Here is a 15,695-nt window from a genome sequence, read left to right on the forward strand (position 1 = left end):
AGATGAAACTTTCTTAAAAGAAAATTGTTGATAGCATTGTTGATAAAGAATCAAAGAATTCATGAGAGTGATTTTTGAAGCATCTAAAAGAACTCAACGTTACGACAAATATAAAGAGATTAGAGCCAAAAGTTATCTCTAATATGCATGAAGGTTTAAAGCATGTTGTTCTCTACATAACCTGCATGTCATGTTGGATATTGTATAAAATATTTGACTGAGAATTTTTTTAAAAAAATTGGTTTACCATCAAATGCAATTTGGTGCAGTACAACTCGAGCAGCCTCGAGAGAACAGTGCACTTATTTTCTTTAAAAATTCTGAGAGTTTCAATTATGTTATTACTAGCGTGCAATCAAAACATTGAGCTAATAGTCACTTTCCAATAAAAAGTTTAATATAACAGTTTCAATATGTGGATTCCTGCCATACGTGACAAGCTTGTAATTTGTCTTACCATGCTCGGAGCCCTGATAATCCAAAACTAAAATGCTTCAGGCTGCTGCATGTACGACCATGAAATCTTGAATAAGATAAGCCCACGCTTCCCCAACATGGAGCAGCATGATTTAGGCAATGGCAAGTGCATCATATAAGGACTGCTAATAGGGCATGCCATTTGTATCATGCCCACAACATATTCCAAAAACACACAGATGACGTGCATGAGCACGAACAAACAAGAACACCCACCAATTACTAGTGAAATGAAACCATGCATGAGCCTGTAGAACACACTGGAAAAGGGTAAAAGAATTCTTTTTCAACTTACCTCAACGTGTCTGATAGTAGTGGGCAGGCGAAGGTATCATAAGCATGGTCACTTCCCTGATCAATAAGCACCATAATATACAGACGAACAGAACAATAAAAATCGAATAAAATAACTGCTGTTGTATTATCAGGTTGTACAACTCTCCCTAACCAGCTCTTTATGCAGCTTGGAAATATTTCTACGCTTCCACCAGAGGCGAGGGTGCACACAGTAGCCAAAAGATGTATGGCAAAAGTTCTGTTTTGACACATCATTGCATCATCTTGGCTTTGTTCCAGTGCTTTGACCAGCATTCTATGTCAATAAAGTAGAGATCTGTGCTGAATCCTGCTCTTCTTTTGGAAACAAGCTGCTGCTCTGGACCATTGCATGTTGCTGATCATTTGTGCCCCAAGATGACATTTTCAGAGTAGCAGGTATATCTGATACAGGGGGATTCACTGGCCTTTGCAATTCACTGTGAGTGGAACTTCCTGCCTTGGCTGTGTGATGGCTGCTGCTTCTAGCAGCAGGCACATCATGGTTATGTTTTCCTTCATATGTTGTTATAACTGCCTTTGGGTCAATTGATGCTCTTTCAACATGTTTTCGAACATTGCAACCCACATTTGTGCATTTGTAGTAACTCCTGAAATAAGATAGACACAGCAAGATCACTTTTTAACTCCTGAAAAAAAAGGAAAAGATATAGAAAGATTAACTATGCAAACAAAGTAGAAAAAGATGTCCTAATCTATATTTACAGATTACTTGGCTCAATCAGAAACAGTGTCAAACGTGCAATTTGAATGAATATCACTAAGGCAACCAAGTTCCCAAAACCCATAGGAAATTCGAGTCGAAACATAAGAATCTACCAGGTTGACTGAATTTCTGCAACTCTCATCTTATACTCCACACCAGCTCAATTGGATTCACCCAAGCCATGAGGAGTTATAGTACACTAGGATTCATCTCATCTCAGACTCCATAGACTAGGAAATCCCTATAAAAGATACCAGATCTCACAACTTCAAACATATCGAATGTTTCAGTTTCATGATAGTTACATGAATTTGAATTAAACCAAAAAAGAAACAAAAATATTACTTCAAATATTCTCAAGGCCCTCAAAACCCATACAATTTGATAAAACAGGACGGACATTGCCCAGTTGGGCTTAACCAACGAAAACCTCTATATTAAGATATAAATAAAACGTGTAACTTCAGAGTGAACAAAGCAAGATCAGCTTCAAAACTATGCCCTAGAACCCAAAACCCAATAGTCAGTTTTCAACAGCAATCAAAATTATAAGAATGGGATGTTTTTGGACCATGGTCTAGGATGAAACTGTTTATACTAAAAAACATTAAATAGTCACCAAGTTTAAATACCAACCTCCAGACTCATACCTGACAACTTCATTATGACAACTCAGTTCATATGGAGCTAAACCACCACTTACAATGATCCAATCTCATCAACCCATAACTATCACATATAGCTGCACCAACCATTCAAAATACGTGAAAGCAAAACTCAGCCTAAAATAGCAAGTACATTTGCCAAATTGACTTTATCCTAAGCATGCAATATCATTTAAGTTAACCTTTCAAATCCATCAACACTAAGTTGTGGGTAACAATATCACAGAAAGCTTCTATTAGAAATTCAAAAACAAGCAGAGATCTCTTGCCCTACTGTCCTCATAAAAGAATGACTAGGCAGTCACTGATCCCATAAATAAAAAATTGTCCATCCCACCCTAAGTGATCTACCGCACAACAAGAAAAGTGGCCCTTAACATTAGTCCATGGGTTATGGCTAGAGGTTGTATGTTCTTTGACGTGCAAGTTCACCCATGAACTGGTCTGCAACTCCCTACAGACTAAAGAAACTAGAATGCCACTTAAGGAATTAAGGTCCTTGATGAGAGAACTCCAAAGCTCAATACCGTGTCAAGCCTATCCATCTTGCATCCCTAATTTGATTCATAAGGAAAACTAAACACCATTCGAAGAATCCGAAGATGCAGCACAATCTGCATGTTTTCACTTTGTCGACTTCTTTTTGCCACACTAAGGCTTTGGCAAATTCAAGCAAAATTGGAAGGTTTCTATGTGGTAGACATAAAATGGGCTACTGATTTACAGAGTGAAGATTCAAGATGGAAAATAAACTATAAATTAGATTAATGGATGCACTGGAACACAAATTTACATAGATCTTTAAGATCTGTCTTCATGCCTTATTATTATAACATGTATGATACATGTGATGCAGAAGTAAATGTGACTTTCAAAGATGACGAGCACGTGCAAAGTAGTGAGTGAACACATTCATGGAATAAAAATCCAAATGATTGTTTGCCACAAGATGCACCAGAGTGATGCCTCACTAGGGTGAGATGCATTATATGAGTGATGGGATGAAGCAAAGACCACAAACGTATCATATACTTAAGTAGGTTGAGGATTTAGACCTGGCATGAATGAAGCCATACTGTGCAAATAATAGTCAGCTGACATTTAAGACAAAGGATTGGACCAAGGTGTCAGTTGACTTCACTTTGAGGCTCAACCAACAAATAAGACTAATAATGATGAAAAGAATAAACATGTTCAAATCTATGTCACATGGGTGCGGGTGCAGGTGCGGCGCAATTTAAAAAATTTTGGACACGGGGACACGGCTATATATATATATATATATATATATATATATATATATATATATATATATATATATATATATATATATATATATATATATATATATATATATATATATCCAGTGTGTGCATATATGTGGATATTGTCCTCTAAAGTTTGGCACCAGCATGAGTGTTTTTACAAACTTAGCAAATTATACTTTTGCCCTTGCAGAAACGGGGGTTCGGGGGCTCCCCCCAGCGCGGGTCCCGTAGGGCGGGGGTCGGGGGGCGTAGGGGAGCAGCGCCCCCCAGAATTTTTTTTTCTGGGGCTTATGTTTGAGACTCATGCTATATATATATATATATATATATATATAAAGTTCATTTTTTTTTTGTTTTTTGCACTAAAAATGGACATTTTTGGACTCGGTCAATGTTGACCGAGTCCAAAACGAGGACGGACTCGGCCTCGATTCGTTGACCGAGTCTGACTCGTCGTTGACCGAGTCCGGGCCATGTCCTAAGCCGCACCCATGTCAGGGCGTGTCGACTCGAACGAGGACGGACTCGGCCTCGATTCGTTGACCGAGTCTGACTCGTCGTTGACCGAGTCCGGGCCATATCCTAAGCCGCACCCATGTCAGGGCGTGTCGACTCGGGTGCGACGCCTCCCTAGCCGAGTCCGTGTGACTTAGGTTCAAATCTTAATGTAGCATAGTGTAACTTACAATAAAGCAACAGATAAAACTAAGCATCAAGCTGTAGAATATATAATATGATTAAATATTTAGTAAATAAAAATTAAGTGTGAAAAATAAATAACATAATGGAAAAGAACAAATAACCAAGATTACCAATAAAAGAAAGATGTTTTTGGTGATTATGACCTTAATTGCACTAGAAACCTGAATAAGGGTTTTGGCTTTCAGGTTGGAGCAGGCACATAGGACCTTACTCATTTCTAGTTGCAACTAAATTAAGACAACAGAATCATCGGAAAGAGAACCTGGAAATAGTTCAACTACTTATTCACTTCCATATATTAGTATGCAGTGTCATTAGTCTGACTGATTGCAAAGGCAGGTGGCATGTCACCAAATGTTTGATGCCTCCTTATAATCAGGGGGTAGCTTTCATGTAATATCACGTATTTTCACACTTAGTTAAATTTGAGATTTTCGAAAATTTGGCTAAGTTTGGGAGAAAAATCGTTTGAAACTCGATTTTAGACTGATGTTTTTGAATCTGAGCTTGGCCTAGGTCTCATCGACAAGGTCAAGACGAACAAATAGAAGCATGAGAAAGAGTTTTATTTTTTACCTTTAAATTCAAGCGAATTTTGAAAGCGAAATTCCAGTTATATATCGATGGATGCGTCTCAAAATTTTGAGTGTACCGATATTTTATTTTCCTTGATTCGGGCTACGGTTGGCTCAAAAAATGCTTTTTTTAAAAATTGAGCAGTTTGTCGGTTCGAATCCAGATTTAAATCGGACCGGATCTGATGGATTTGATCCAAATTAATATGAATTTGGACTCTATCTAAGACCCATATTAATCTGGATTTGATCCAGCCTAAGACCTATTTGTATTTTTGAGATAGATTTGAATATTGGATTCAGATCTAGATCCAAATCCATGCCCAACAAATTTTTTCAACTTTAAACTCATCAAAAACCTTTAAATTGAGGTTTATTAATGTTAAGAAGCCTCCTAAGTAAATTTGGTAATTTTTGGAAGCTTCTGAAAATTTATTTAAAATTTAATATTAAATAAATAATTAATTTAATGTAATTCTAAAAATTTATTTTGAGGTTTGTTTAGGACTCTTAATAGAGCCCTTAAACACACCTAGAAACATCTAAGAAGGTTTGAGAAGCATGGAGTTTCAAATAAAATAAAACTTTGAAAAAGTCAAACTTTAGAGTTTCGAAATTTTCGGAAAACTCAAGAGAGAAGAGAGTTCCAGCTGGGGCTGCACTCTCTTCTCCAACCCCTCTAGAGCTCTATAAATAGATCAAAAAAAAAGAGAGAGGAAAGAGAAAGGGAAAAAGAAGGAGAGAGAAGGAGAGAAAAAGAAAGGAAGGAGGAAGAAGAGAAGTTTGGACTTCTCCAACCATCTACCCACGTTTTTCAACTTCCACCATCGTTTTTCTTCAAGTTTTTATTCATGGTATGGGTTTTCTCTTCAAGGCACGTCCAGTAATAACTTGTAGTCTCCATATTGACATGATTGCTGGCAAACAAGACAACTTCATCAATCTATAGTTTGATGTTGCATTCATCTTACAAATTTTCTCGTCAGCATTTTCTTTTCTTTATCCTTTTGTTTTAAGTTAACATTTCACTGACCTACTCTTGTTTCTTGTCATCAAATTTTGTTGGTTGAAGAATTTGTTTTATGTGAACTGCAAAATTGAATAAGAACAAAATGTGTGTAATTATTTCAAGGTTGTGAAAAGCTTTTGTCTTTTTGAAACTATACATGAGCTAGAGTACAACATTTATTCCTTTAAGACTCCACCTGTTCTAAGTCAGTCCACATGTTTTGTGTTGCATATTCTGTGTCGTTGAAAGTTTTACTTATTTTTGTATTTCCTTTGTTGCTGTTATACCCATGGTCTTTTTCTTTCAAACAAGGACCTGGGCATGTGCTTTTGCTTGGACCGAGCTGACTGTGTTGGCTGGGTGAGTTTTAGCATGGCACAGACCCAGCCGACTGGCAGGTGCCTGCAAACAGAATTTTTTTTTATCAAGATACATATATAAATTAAAATTTTTTCTTTTAGTTGGCCTCCAGATGACTCAGTGAGTCGGCTAGACTAAACTGGGGCCTGCTTTGGAGTTACAGTAGTAAAAAAAAATCCAGATTTTCTCTGTGTTTTGCATGAACAGTTATGCATAGTTGAAATTCAAACTAGTATCTTTAGTTGCTGCATATGTAGAATCTGGGAAAATTTTCAGTGTGCTAAATTATAGCTTTACTCATGATAATGGATTTGCTTCTATGCCTGTTAAGAATGAAAATTTTCTCATGCTCTACTGGATATATTATATTTGATCATGATGTCATTAGATAGTTGTTTTCGTGTGCATGAATATATATGAAAGTGAGGTGTTATTGCATGAACCTACGTGCATGGGCGTCCACATGTTTTAAATTAAAAAGAATTATGAATGAAAGCATGCATTTGACATGAATACATGTATTGGATGAAAGCATGCACTTAACATGAAGGCGTAAACCCATGCACATGCATGTGAATGTTATTGTTTCATGCATACCTTCAAATTTTCATGTATGAGTGTGCATTGAAAAGCATGTGAAAAGAATGCATAGTAGCATGTGATTCATGATTTTTGCATATGAATGCATCGATGATCAAAATGAATTATCCTGGGTTGTATGAGCCTTGAGCATGTGTTGCTCTTTGTTTTAGTTGTTCTATGCATTGCAAAAATCAAATGTGATATTATTGTTTGAATTGCACTGTTCTATTGTTGCCCCGGGTGGAAGGCTGTGAAGAGCTGTGCATGTGGATATGCGAACTTATGTTATTAATTTTGCATGATGAATTATAAATAATGAAAATTTATATTAATAACAAGATAAATAAAGAGAACAGTATAATCTACAATCCCTTGATGTTCCTTCTGCGGAAAGGTAATCTTGGGCTTAGCTGTAAAACCTGCATTTTTCCTGCATTCTATTTGAATTTTTAACGAGAAATTATTAATTTGGAGCCTGGGATCCAAGTTTTAATCCAGGATCCATATAAAATATCATATAAAGTGTACCACATATATGAAATTTAACGTATGGATCCGCGGTTGGATCCATTTGGATCCGACCTACGGACCCACTTCAGTAAGTCATCACAGATCCAACTCAAAGGGAGGCTTCCGGGTTTCGGGTCCAGACCCGAGCCGCGCCCCGTGAAATGAAAAACATAAAAGTAAAAGGAAGGCCCGATAAGTGGGCTGCTCGATAAAACCTGCTAGGGTTCTTTTAGAACCCTAGCGGGAGTCCGTAACGATGCAAAGGGGAGAGGGAGCACTGCGCAGCCGCCGGGGAGATCTTCTCACTTTTCGGGGGGCCACCCTCCTACAAATGGGGTCCCGAATCCCTCTTCCTCCCTCACTCTCCTCTGCCTCTCCTCTGGTCTCTCTCTCTCGGCCTTCATCCTCTCGTTTCGTGTGCAACAACAGGACACCGTCGTCGGCGACCTCCTTCTTGCAACAGTAGCAACCCAAACACCGGTCAAGGTAGGATCTTTGTGCTTTTCTTTTGGGTATTGAGAGTGTCGAGCATATTGAAGTGGGTTACAGGGAAGCCCTCACTCGAGTGTCTGGGGTTCCTCTGATTTTCGATCGCTATGGAACCCTGGCTCATAGCTGACGGAAACCCCAAATCGGAGTTTGGGGTTTCGACAACTGCAAAACCCAAGAGTTGGAAATTTGGGAATCCGAAATCCCAAACCTCTGATTTAGGAAATTTTGGATTTGTCCCACCGTTAAAAGGTAATTGGCTTTGGTATTCTGCTAAGTATGGATGGGGGAAGGGGTTTTCCCTGGATGAGTTCAGATTTCTGAAGAGAGTAGATGTCTTGAAGTCGTGGAAACCAAGATTTCTCGGTCTCCCTGAGTGGTGATCTTCAGCGAAAGTTTTATTGATAGGCCGAGGGGTAGCCGAGCTGCCTGGTGATGGCTGTGTGTGCTTTAATTTTTTCATGCACATTGTATCTGAATAAGCCGTTATTGTTGTCCTTGCCTCTAAGACTTATCTGTGAATGATAGCATGCTTCGTGAAATCCTAGTTAAAGTTGGATTCGGTAATTTTTCATGCTTTAGTTCAGTCAGTTTTACAACGTTCCCATCAGTAGTCTGTCATGTTTCCCTTTTTGTTCTCTCCTGACATTATTCTGAAATGAATTGTCTTTTGCTTAAGGTACATAATCAAACTTGCTTAACTGGTAAATAGGTTATTAGTAGGAATTGAATTGTTGCATAGATCCATGGCAAAATTTTGTTTCTAAGTTAAGTTCCGGGCCCAAGATGTATGCCACACACTGTTTCGATTCCGATCATTCACTATGATTTTCTGTACATAGGGTAACAGGGATAGCACGTCTGTATAAGGCGGGTTAGGACTATGCGATGAACTTGAAAAATGTGTACGCTCGGGAAAAGTGATGCTTGGTTAAGTGCATTACAGATTCCTATGCACGCTGAATTATTAGATGGAATCACTTGTGTTTTAATCGATCCTTAAATTGTTGCAAATGTACTAATGAAATATATATATATATTGTGTTATCATAGTGACAAGAATGGATGTCTGCAACTGGATCAAAACATGTGCATATTTCTTTTGATTTCACATGAGTAATCAATGGCAATTTAGCTGCCTATTATTATGATTTTTTATTTCACATGAAAATGCCTGTACCCCTTATTTCCAAATGTCATGTTAACTGCCTGTTACTATGATATTTTGTTTTATATGAAATTTCATATTTAATCTGATGTTTACTATCTACTTAGCTGCCTATTATGATGAGATTCTGTATCATAGGAAGTTGCATATTTATCTGACGCCTGTGTAACTGTACATTAAGCAAGGGTTCAACCTCCGACTATACATGTCAAGCTAATCCTTAATGCCTTTTAGATGCATAATGAGGGGCTATTCGAATTACTATTTAGCAACATATGAAATTGATATACACAAGTAGGTTATAACACGCTTGAGATTTCATGGTATGATCCCTAGCTGAATAAGTTTGGTCAACATAACTAAATGGATACCCAGTGCAGGTACTTGGAATGTTAGCCTGTGTGCTATGACAATAAAACTGATGAAAAACTTAATCTTAAATCTTGTGTGCTTTACTGGTTTAAAGGTACCAGAGCACTCTGAGTGGGTTTGTGCAATCAATATGAAAAAAAAAATTAGGATGTGTAGGTCTTAATAAAATGACTAAGGTTGGGACCTACTAATATGACAGTAGGATGTAGTTTGGGGCAATGCCCCTGTGCTTTGGGTAAATTAAAGAAATAAAAAATCAATCCACTCAGATTCGGGCTTACTTTGGACAAGTTAGGTGGTACAAAATTCCGAGAACATATGTTTATTTGTTCGAGCTAAAATGACTCGTTGGTCCCCAGTCCTCGGAATTGGGGAGGGGGGGGACCCAGACTACCAATATGTCCTAGGTGGTAGCTCTTTGTTCTTCTGCAGAAGTTATGGATGCATCCTGTTTTGGTTTTGGCCTTTGAGATGTTCTCTCGGTCACTGGCCGCTCCCTTAAGATTTACAGTTTCGGTTAGAACGTTCGGGTTAATAAAACACTCATGAATAATAAACCCCTGAATGTTCTCTTCCGTTAAGGGTAATTCGGCCCACGTGTGCCCGCGGGATAAATAAAGATAAACATTAATTAGTACAATTTAGGTATCACACTGAGTAGTATGTTTGAAACTTGCAGTTTACAGTTCAATATTTCTTCCTGAATATATTTCTTTACCTACAGTATACTTTAGAAATTGTAACATGTGAGATATTTAAATCATGTTGATGTGTAGATAAATGTTATCCCTGCAAATGTTGTGGTTGTTGGTTAAATGATATACATGTTACTGTTATTGTATAAGGCATTGATCGAGACTTGATTTACTTGTTCCTGGGCGGTCCTACTCACTTTCGGATTTGATTTTGTTTGAGTCACATAATGTGGAAACTCTGATGATTAATTCCATTATTAGTGAAATGAAAATAAATGGTGTGGTTTGCTCTTACTTTCCTTGGTTTGCTCTTACTTTCCTGTATTGTTCCGGAATGCTTAACCTTAGAATTTTTATTTGTTTCCGCTGTTTAAAAAAAACTTCCAAATTTGGGTTAAAATTTTGAGGCGTTACAGTTATGGTATCAGAGTCTGGGAACAATAAATCAAAGATCACGGTCGTGCCACACTCTGTAATCGCTTTGTGAGTATAATTTTTATTTTTACTTTATTAGTCATGATAATTGCATTGTTTCTTCTGTATAAGTATGGATATATACATGTAATGATTTTAGGAACACTACAATTCAAAGATAGTAAAATTGTGTGTATTGAAATGATTATTAGATGTATCGCCGATCCCAAGCTAGTTCAAGCACGACCAATGAATGGCAGAAACAAAGGGGTTTCGTGATGGAAACTCTCGGTAATCTGGCTCAGACAATGGACACCCAAATGCGCAACCAGACAGAGTTAGCCGCAGCCATAAGCGAAAGGCATAATACTGACACAGTCACCTATGAGAAGTTCTTGAAGTTGAATCCGCCAACTTTCTCTGATCGTGAGCTAGCCGAGAGCTAGATCGCAGAGACGGAACGTGTTTTTCGGGTTCTGTCTGTTCCCGACGATAAGCAAACAGACTTCGGCATCTACCGCTTGACGGAAGATGCACAGAAGTGGTGGGACACAACCCGAATCATCCACTTTGCCGGGATGGATCCTATTACATGGGAAACTTTCAAGGAGGCGTTCTTAGAGACATATTTTCCCTAGCACGCTCGTGATCAGAAGCAACAGTTCCTAGAGCTTACTGAAGGGAATATGAATCTGATAGAATACACTACCAAATTTTGGACCTTGGAGCGTTATTGCCCGAATTTGTTCGCGAATGATAAAGTCAGGGCAACCAAGTATGTCCGTGGGCTCAAGGACGGATTACGACCACGAGTGATGATTAATATGCCGTCCACCCTCGCACAAGCCATTGAAGTGGCTACTATGCTGAGCGAAGAGTGGGAGCGATCAAGGAAGGGTCAGAATGACACACCGTGGAAGCGGGGAGCCGGTCCGCAACAGCACCACGGTGGCAAGAAGCACCAACCACCTCACAAGAAGCAGAGGTACAATAGTGATGCTCGTCCTCCATAGAATCGAGGACCAAATAGGATTTGCCCAAAGTGCAATCAGTTCCATAATGGGCAACCTTGCCCCAGGGACACGGGTGCATGTCTCTACTGTGGCAAGATGGATCATTATGCTCGTCAGTGCCGTAAGAAGATGACAGACATGCAGGGGAGTAATGTCGGTGGAGGATATCAGCAGCAACAACCACCTCAACCACAGCAGATACTGCAGTAGAATATACAAAAGAGGGTACAGGAACGAGTATATGCTACCACTGCAGAAGAGCTGGAAAAGGAAAATCTGGTACAAGGTACAGTACTTGTTAATGGTCATGCTGCACTTGTCCTTTTTTATTGTGGTGCTATACATTCGTTCATATCCATAGAGTTTGCAAAACTACTAGGTGCACGTACTGAATCTCTGAAACATGTGTTAGATGAGTACAATCCTATACGATATAATTCAATATGTATAAACTACATCCCTGATGTAACAATTGTGTTGGAGGGGCAGAATTTACCTGTTGACCTGATCATGCTCGATATGACAGAATATGATGTCATATTGAAGATGGATTGGTTATATGAACATTATGTCAATGTTCTTTGTCGCCAAGGAAAAGTGGTCTTGTCCCGACCAGGATTACCAAAGGTTGAGTTTCGGCTCTCCAGACCTACGATAAAGGGCCGAATTGTATCGATACTAAAGGTTTAGAAGTATATGCGGCAAGGGTGTCGAGCATTCTTAATAAATGTGTTTTCCTACGAGCCGAAGGTCACACCATTAGAAGAATTTGAAGTGGTTCGTGAATTCCCGAAAGTGTTTCCGGATGAGTTGCCTGAACTACCTCCACAGCGTGAGGTGGATTTTCATATCGAGTTAGTGCCTAGGACGACACCGATCTCGAAAGTGCCCTATCGTATAGCCTCAGTAGAGTTGGAGAAACTAAAGAAACAACTCCAGAAGTTGATGGAGCAAGGCTTCATAAGACCTAGTGTGTCACCATGGGGAGCACCAGTTCTTTTTGTGAAGAAGAAAGATGGTTGTATGAGGTTGTGCATAGACTATCAAATGCTGAATCAGGCGACCGTCAAAAATAAAGATCCCCTACCTCGCATTGAAGACTTGTTTGATCAACTACAAAAGGCTAAGGTATTTTCAAAAATCGATTTCAGATCTGCATATCACCAACTTCGGATCAAGGACGATGATATTCTCAAGACAGCCTTCAGAACAAGGTACGGTCACTACGAGTTCGTAGATATGCCATTCGGACTGACAAATGCTCCCGCCGCATTCATGGATCTGATGAATCGGGTATTCAGAGCGTACTTGGATACTTTTGTGATTGTCTTTATCGATAATATACTTATATACTCTGAAAGCATAGAGCAACATCGATAACATTTGAAGATTGTATTGAAGACTCTCAAGGAACACCAGTTGTTCGCCAAATTCTTCAAGTGTGAATTCTGGCTTGAGAAGGTCATGTTCCTAGACCATGTCATATCGCGAGATGGAGTATCGGTGGACCCAGCTAAGGTTGAAGCTATATTAAATTGGGGTCAACCGAAGAATATCGGTGATATCAGGAGTTTTCTAGGATTAGTAGGCTATTATAGAAGATTCATTCGGGACTTTTGACGGATTGCCATGCCCATGACTAAGCTTTTGAGGAAAGGAATTAAGTTCGAATGGACGAATAAGTGCGAGGAGAGTTTCCAAATCTTAAAGAAGAAGCTTACCACCCCACCAGTGTTGGCTTTACCTTTAGGTCATGGTGGTTTCGTGGTCTATTCAGACGCATCAGGTACTGGGTTGGGATGTGTCTTAATGCAGAATGGTAAGGTGATAGCGTATGCCTCTCGCCAATTAAAGATTCATGAGCGAAACTATCCAACTCATGATCTCGAATTGGCAATCGTAGTGTTCGCTTTGAAAATATGGCGACATTACCTGTATGAGGAACAATTCAAAGTATTTATTGATCACAAAAGTCTCAAGTACCTGTTTTCCCATAAAGAGTTGAATATGCGACAACGACGATGGTTGGAGTTTATAAAGGATTACGACTTTACCATTTCCTATCACCTAGGAAACGAAAATGTGGCAGTTGACTCTTTCAGTCGCAAAGTTGGTTGCAGTTTGTCCAGTCTATTGACAAAAGGGTGGAATTTGGTGGAAGAATTCATTGACTGGAAGTCGTTCGCAGATAACAAGGGAAGTATCAAGTTATCTAATTTATCTGCCCATCCGAAGATCCTTACAAAGATTATTGAGGGTCAAAAGGAGGATGCCTAGTATGAGAAGCTCAAGTCACTAGCCCAGCAAGAAAATCCGCACTTCTCACTCAGAGAAGATGGCAGTATCTAGATGCAGAAGCGACTTTGGGTCCCTAGTGATCCCAAGTTGAAAGAAGAACTATTGGGAGAAGCACATAGGTCCAAATACACCATACACCCAAGGAGTACAAAAATGTTTAAAGATTTACAACGAGGGTATTGGTGGAATGGAATGAAGCGTGAGGTCACAAGTTATGTCTTGAAGTATTTGACTTATCAGCAAGTCAAGATTGAACATCAGAAGTCTGGCGGAATGATGCAGCAAATGGAGATTCCACAGTGGAAGTGGAAAGAAATCACCATGGACTTCGTGGTGGGTTTGCCCAAAACACGGAAGCAACATGACGCTATATGGGTAATAGTGGACCGACTGACCAAAGCGGCTCACTTCCTACCCATACGAATAAATCAATCGCTCGAGAGTCTTGGCAGATTTATACATCAGAGAAATTGTTCGACTACATGGAGTACCAGTCTCTATCATATCAAATCGAGATCCTCGGTTTACTTCTCGATTTTGGGGCCAGTTGCAACAGGCCTTGGGTACAAAACTGAAGCTGAGTACCGTTTTTCATCCACAGACCGACGGACAATCAAAGAGGACTATCCAGACACTAGAAGATATGTTGCGAGCATGTATGCTGGATTGGAAAGGTGAATGGGACATGCATGTTGTTCTAGCCAAATATGCTTACAATAATAGTTACCATGCGAGTATCGGCATAGCTCCTTTTGAAGCTCTGTACGGAAGACCTTGCAGATCACCTGTGTATTGGGACGAGATTGGTGAACGATCAATAGAATCACTGATCGTGTTACAACATTATACCCAACAGATCAAGATGATAAGAGATAGACTGCTATCAGCCCAAAGTCGGCAAAAGAGTTATGCAGATCAGAGGTGCAAAGAGCTTTTGATGTGGGGGATCGGGTTTTTGTGAAGATATCACCCACCAAAAGTGTGTTTCGTTTTGGTAAGAAAGGAAAATTGAGTCTCAGATATGTCGGACCTTTTGAGATTTTGGAACGGGTTGGAGAAACGACCTATCGTATAGCTCTACCTCCCCAGTATGCTCAGATTCATAATGTATTCCATGTATCTATGTTAATGAAATATCTTCAAGATCCATCACATGTCATCCAGTATGAGGATATAGATATAAGGGAAGACCTAACCATAGACGAAAAACCCGTGGAGATATTGGAACGAAGCGAGCGAGTTTTGAGATCAAAGACTATCCCTCTCGTCAAGGTGAGATGGCAGCACCATGGCCTTGATGAAAGCACATGGGAACCTGAGGCTAATATGCGGGAGAAGTAACCCAACCTTTTCTAGTAAGCAATTATTGGTAAATTTCGAGGACGAAATTCTTTTTAGGGGAAAAGGATGTAAAACCCGTATTTTTCCTGCATTCCATTTGAATTTTTAACGAGAAATTATTAATTTGGAGCTTGGGATCCAAGTTTTAATCCAAGATCCATATACAATATCATATAAAGTGTACCACATATATGAAATTTAACGTATGGATCCGCGGTTGGATCCATTTGGATCTGACAGGCGGACCCACTTCAGTAAGTCATCACGGATCCAACTCAAAGGGGAGCTTCCGGGTTTTGGGTCCGGACCCGAGCCGCGCCCCGTGAAATGAAAAACATAAAAGTAAAAGGAAGGCTCGATAAGTGAGCTGCTCGATAAAACCTGCTGGGGTTCTTTCAGAACCCTAGCAGGAATTTGTAACGATACAAAGGGGAGAGGGAGCACTGCGCAACTGCCGGGGAGATCTCCTCACTTTTCGGGAGGCCACCCTCCTATAAATGGGGTCCCCAATCCCTCTTCCTCCCTCACTCTCCTCTGCCTCTCATCTGGTCTCTCTCTCTCTCTCGACCTTCATCCTCTCGTTTCGTGTGCGACAGCAAGACACCGCCGCCGGCGACCTCCTTCTCGCAATAGTAGCAACCCAAACGCCGGTCAAGGTAGGATCTTTGTGCTTTTCGTTTGGGTATTGAGAGTGTCGAGCATGTTGAAGTGGGTT

General features: G+C 39.7%; 1 protein-coding gene across 2 annotated transcripts in view; it reads right to left on the bottom strand.

Moving 5' to 3' along the window:
* Positions 1 to 741: 741 nt before the first annotated feature.
* Positions 742 to 15,695, bottom strand: part of LOC149837619 (putative WRKY transcription factor 4) — a 47,951-nt gene continuing 32,997 nt past the window's right edge. The window contains exon 4 of one of the 2 annotated variants that reach the window (XM_090006152.1): positions 742 to 1,403. In XM_090006152.1, coding sequence (XP_089862278.1) covers positions 1,070 to 1,403 — 334 coding nt within the window. In that variant the 3' untranslated portion in view covers positions 742 to 1,069. Of the gene's footprint in view, positions 1,404 to 5,749; positions 6,141 to 15,695 lie in introns of those variants that run through there. The other variant, XM_090006153.1, reaches the window with a different exon arrangement.

This window comes from Nuphar pumila, chromosome 5 (assembly GCF_984573655.1).
Source record: "Nuphar pumila chromosome 5, dmNupPumi1.hap1.1, whole genome shotgun sequence".
NCBI classification, from domain to species: Eukaryota; Viridiplantae; Streptophyta; class Magnoliopsida; order Nymphaeales; family Nymphaeaceae; genus Nuphar; species Nuphar pumila.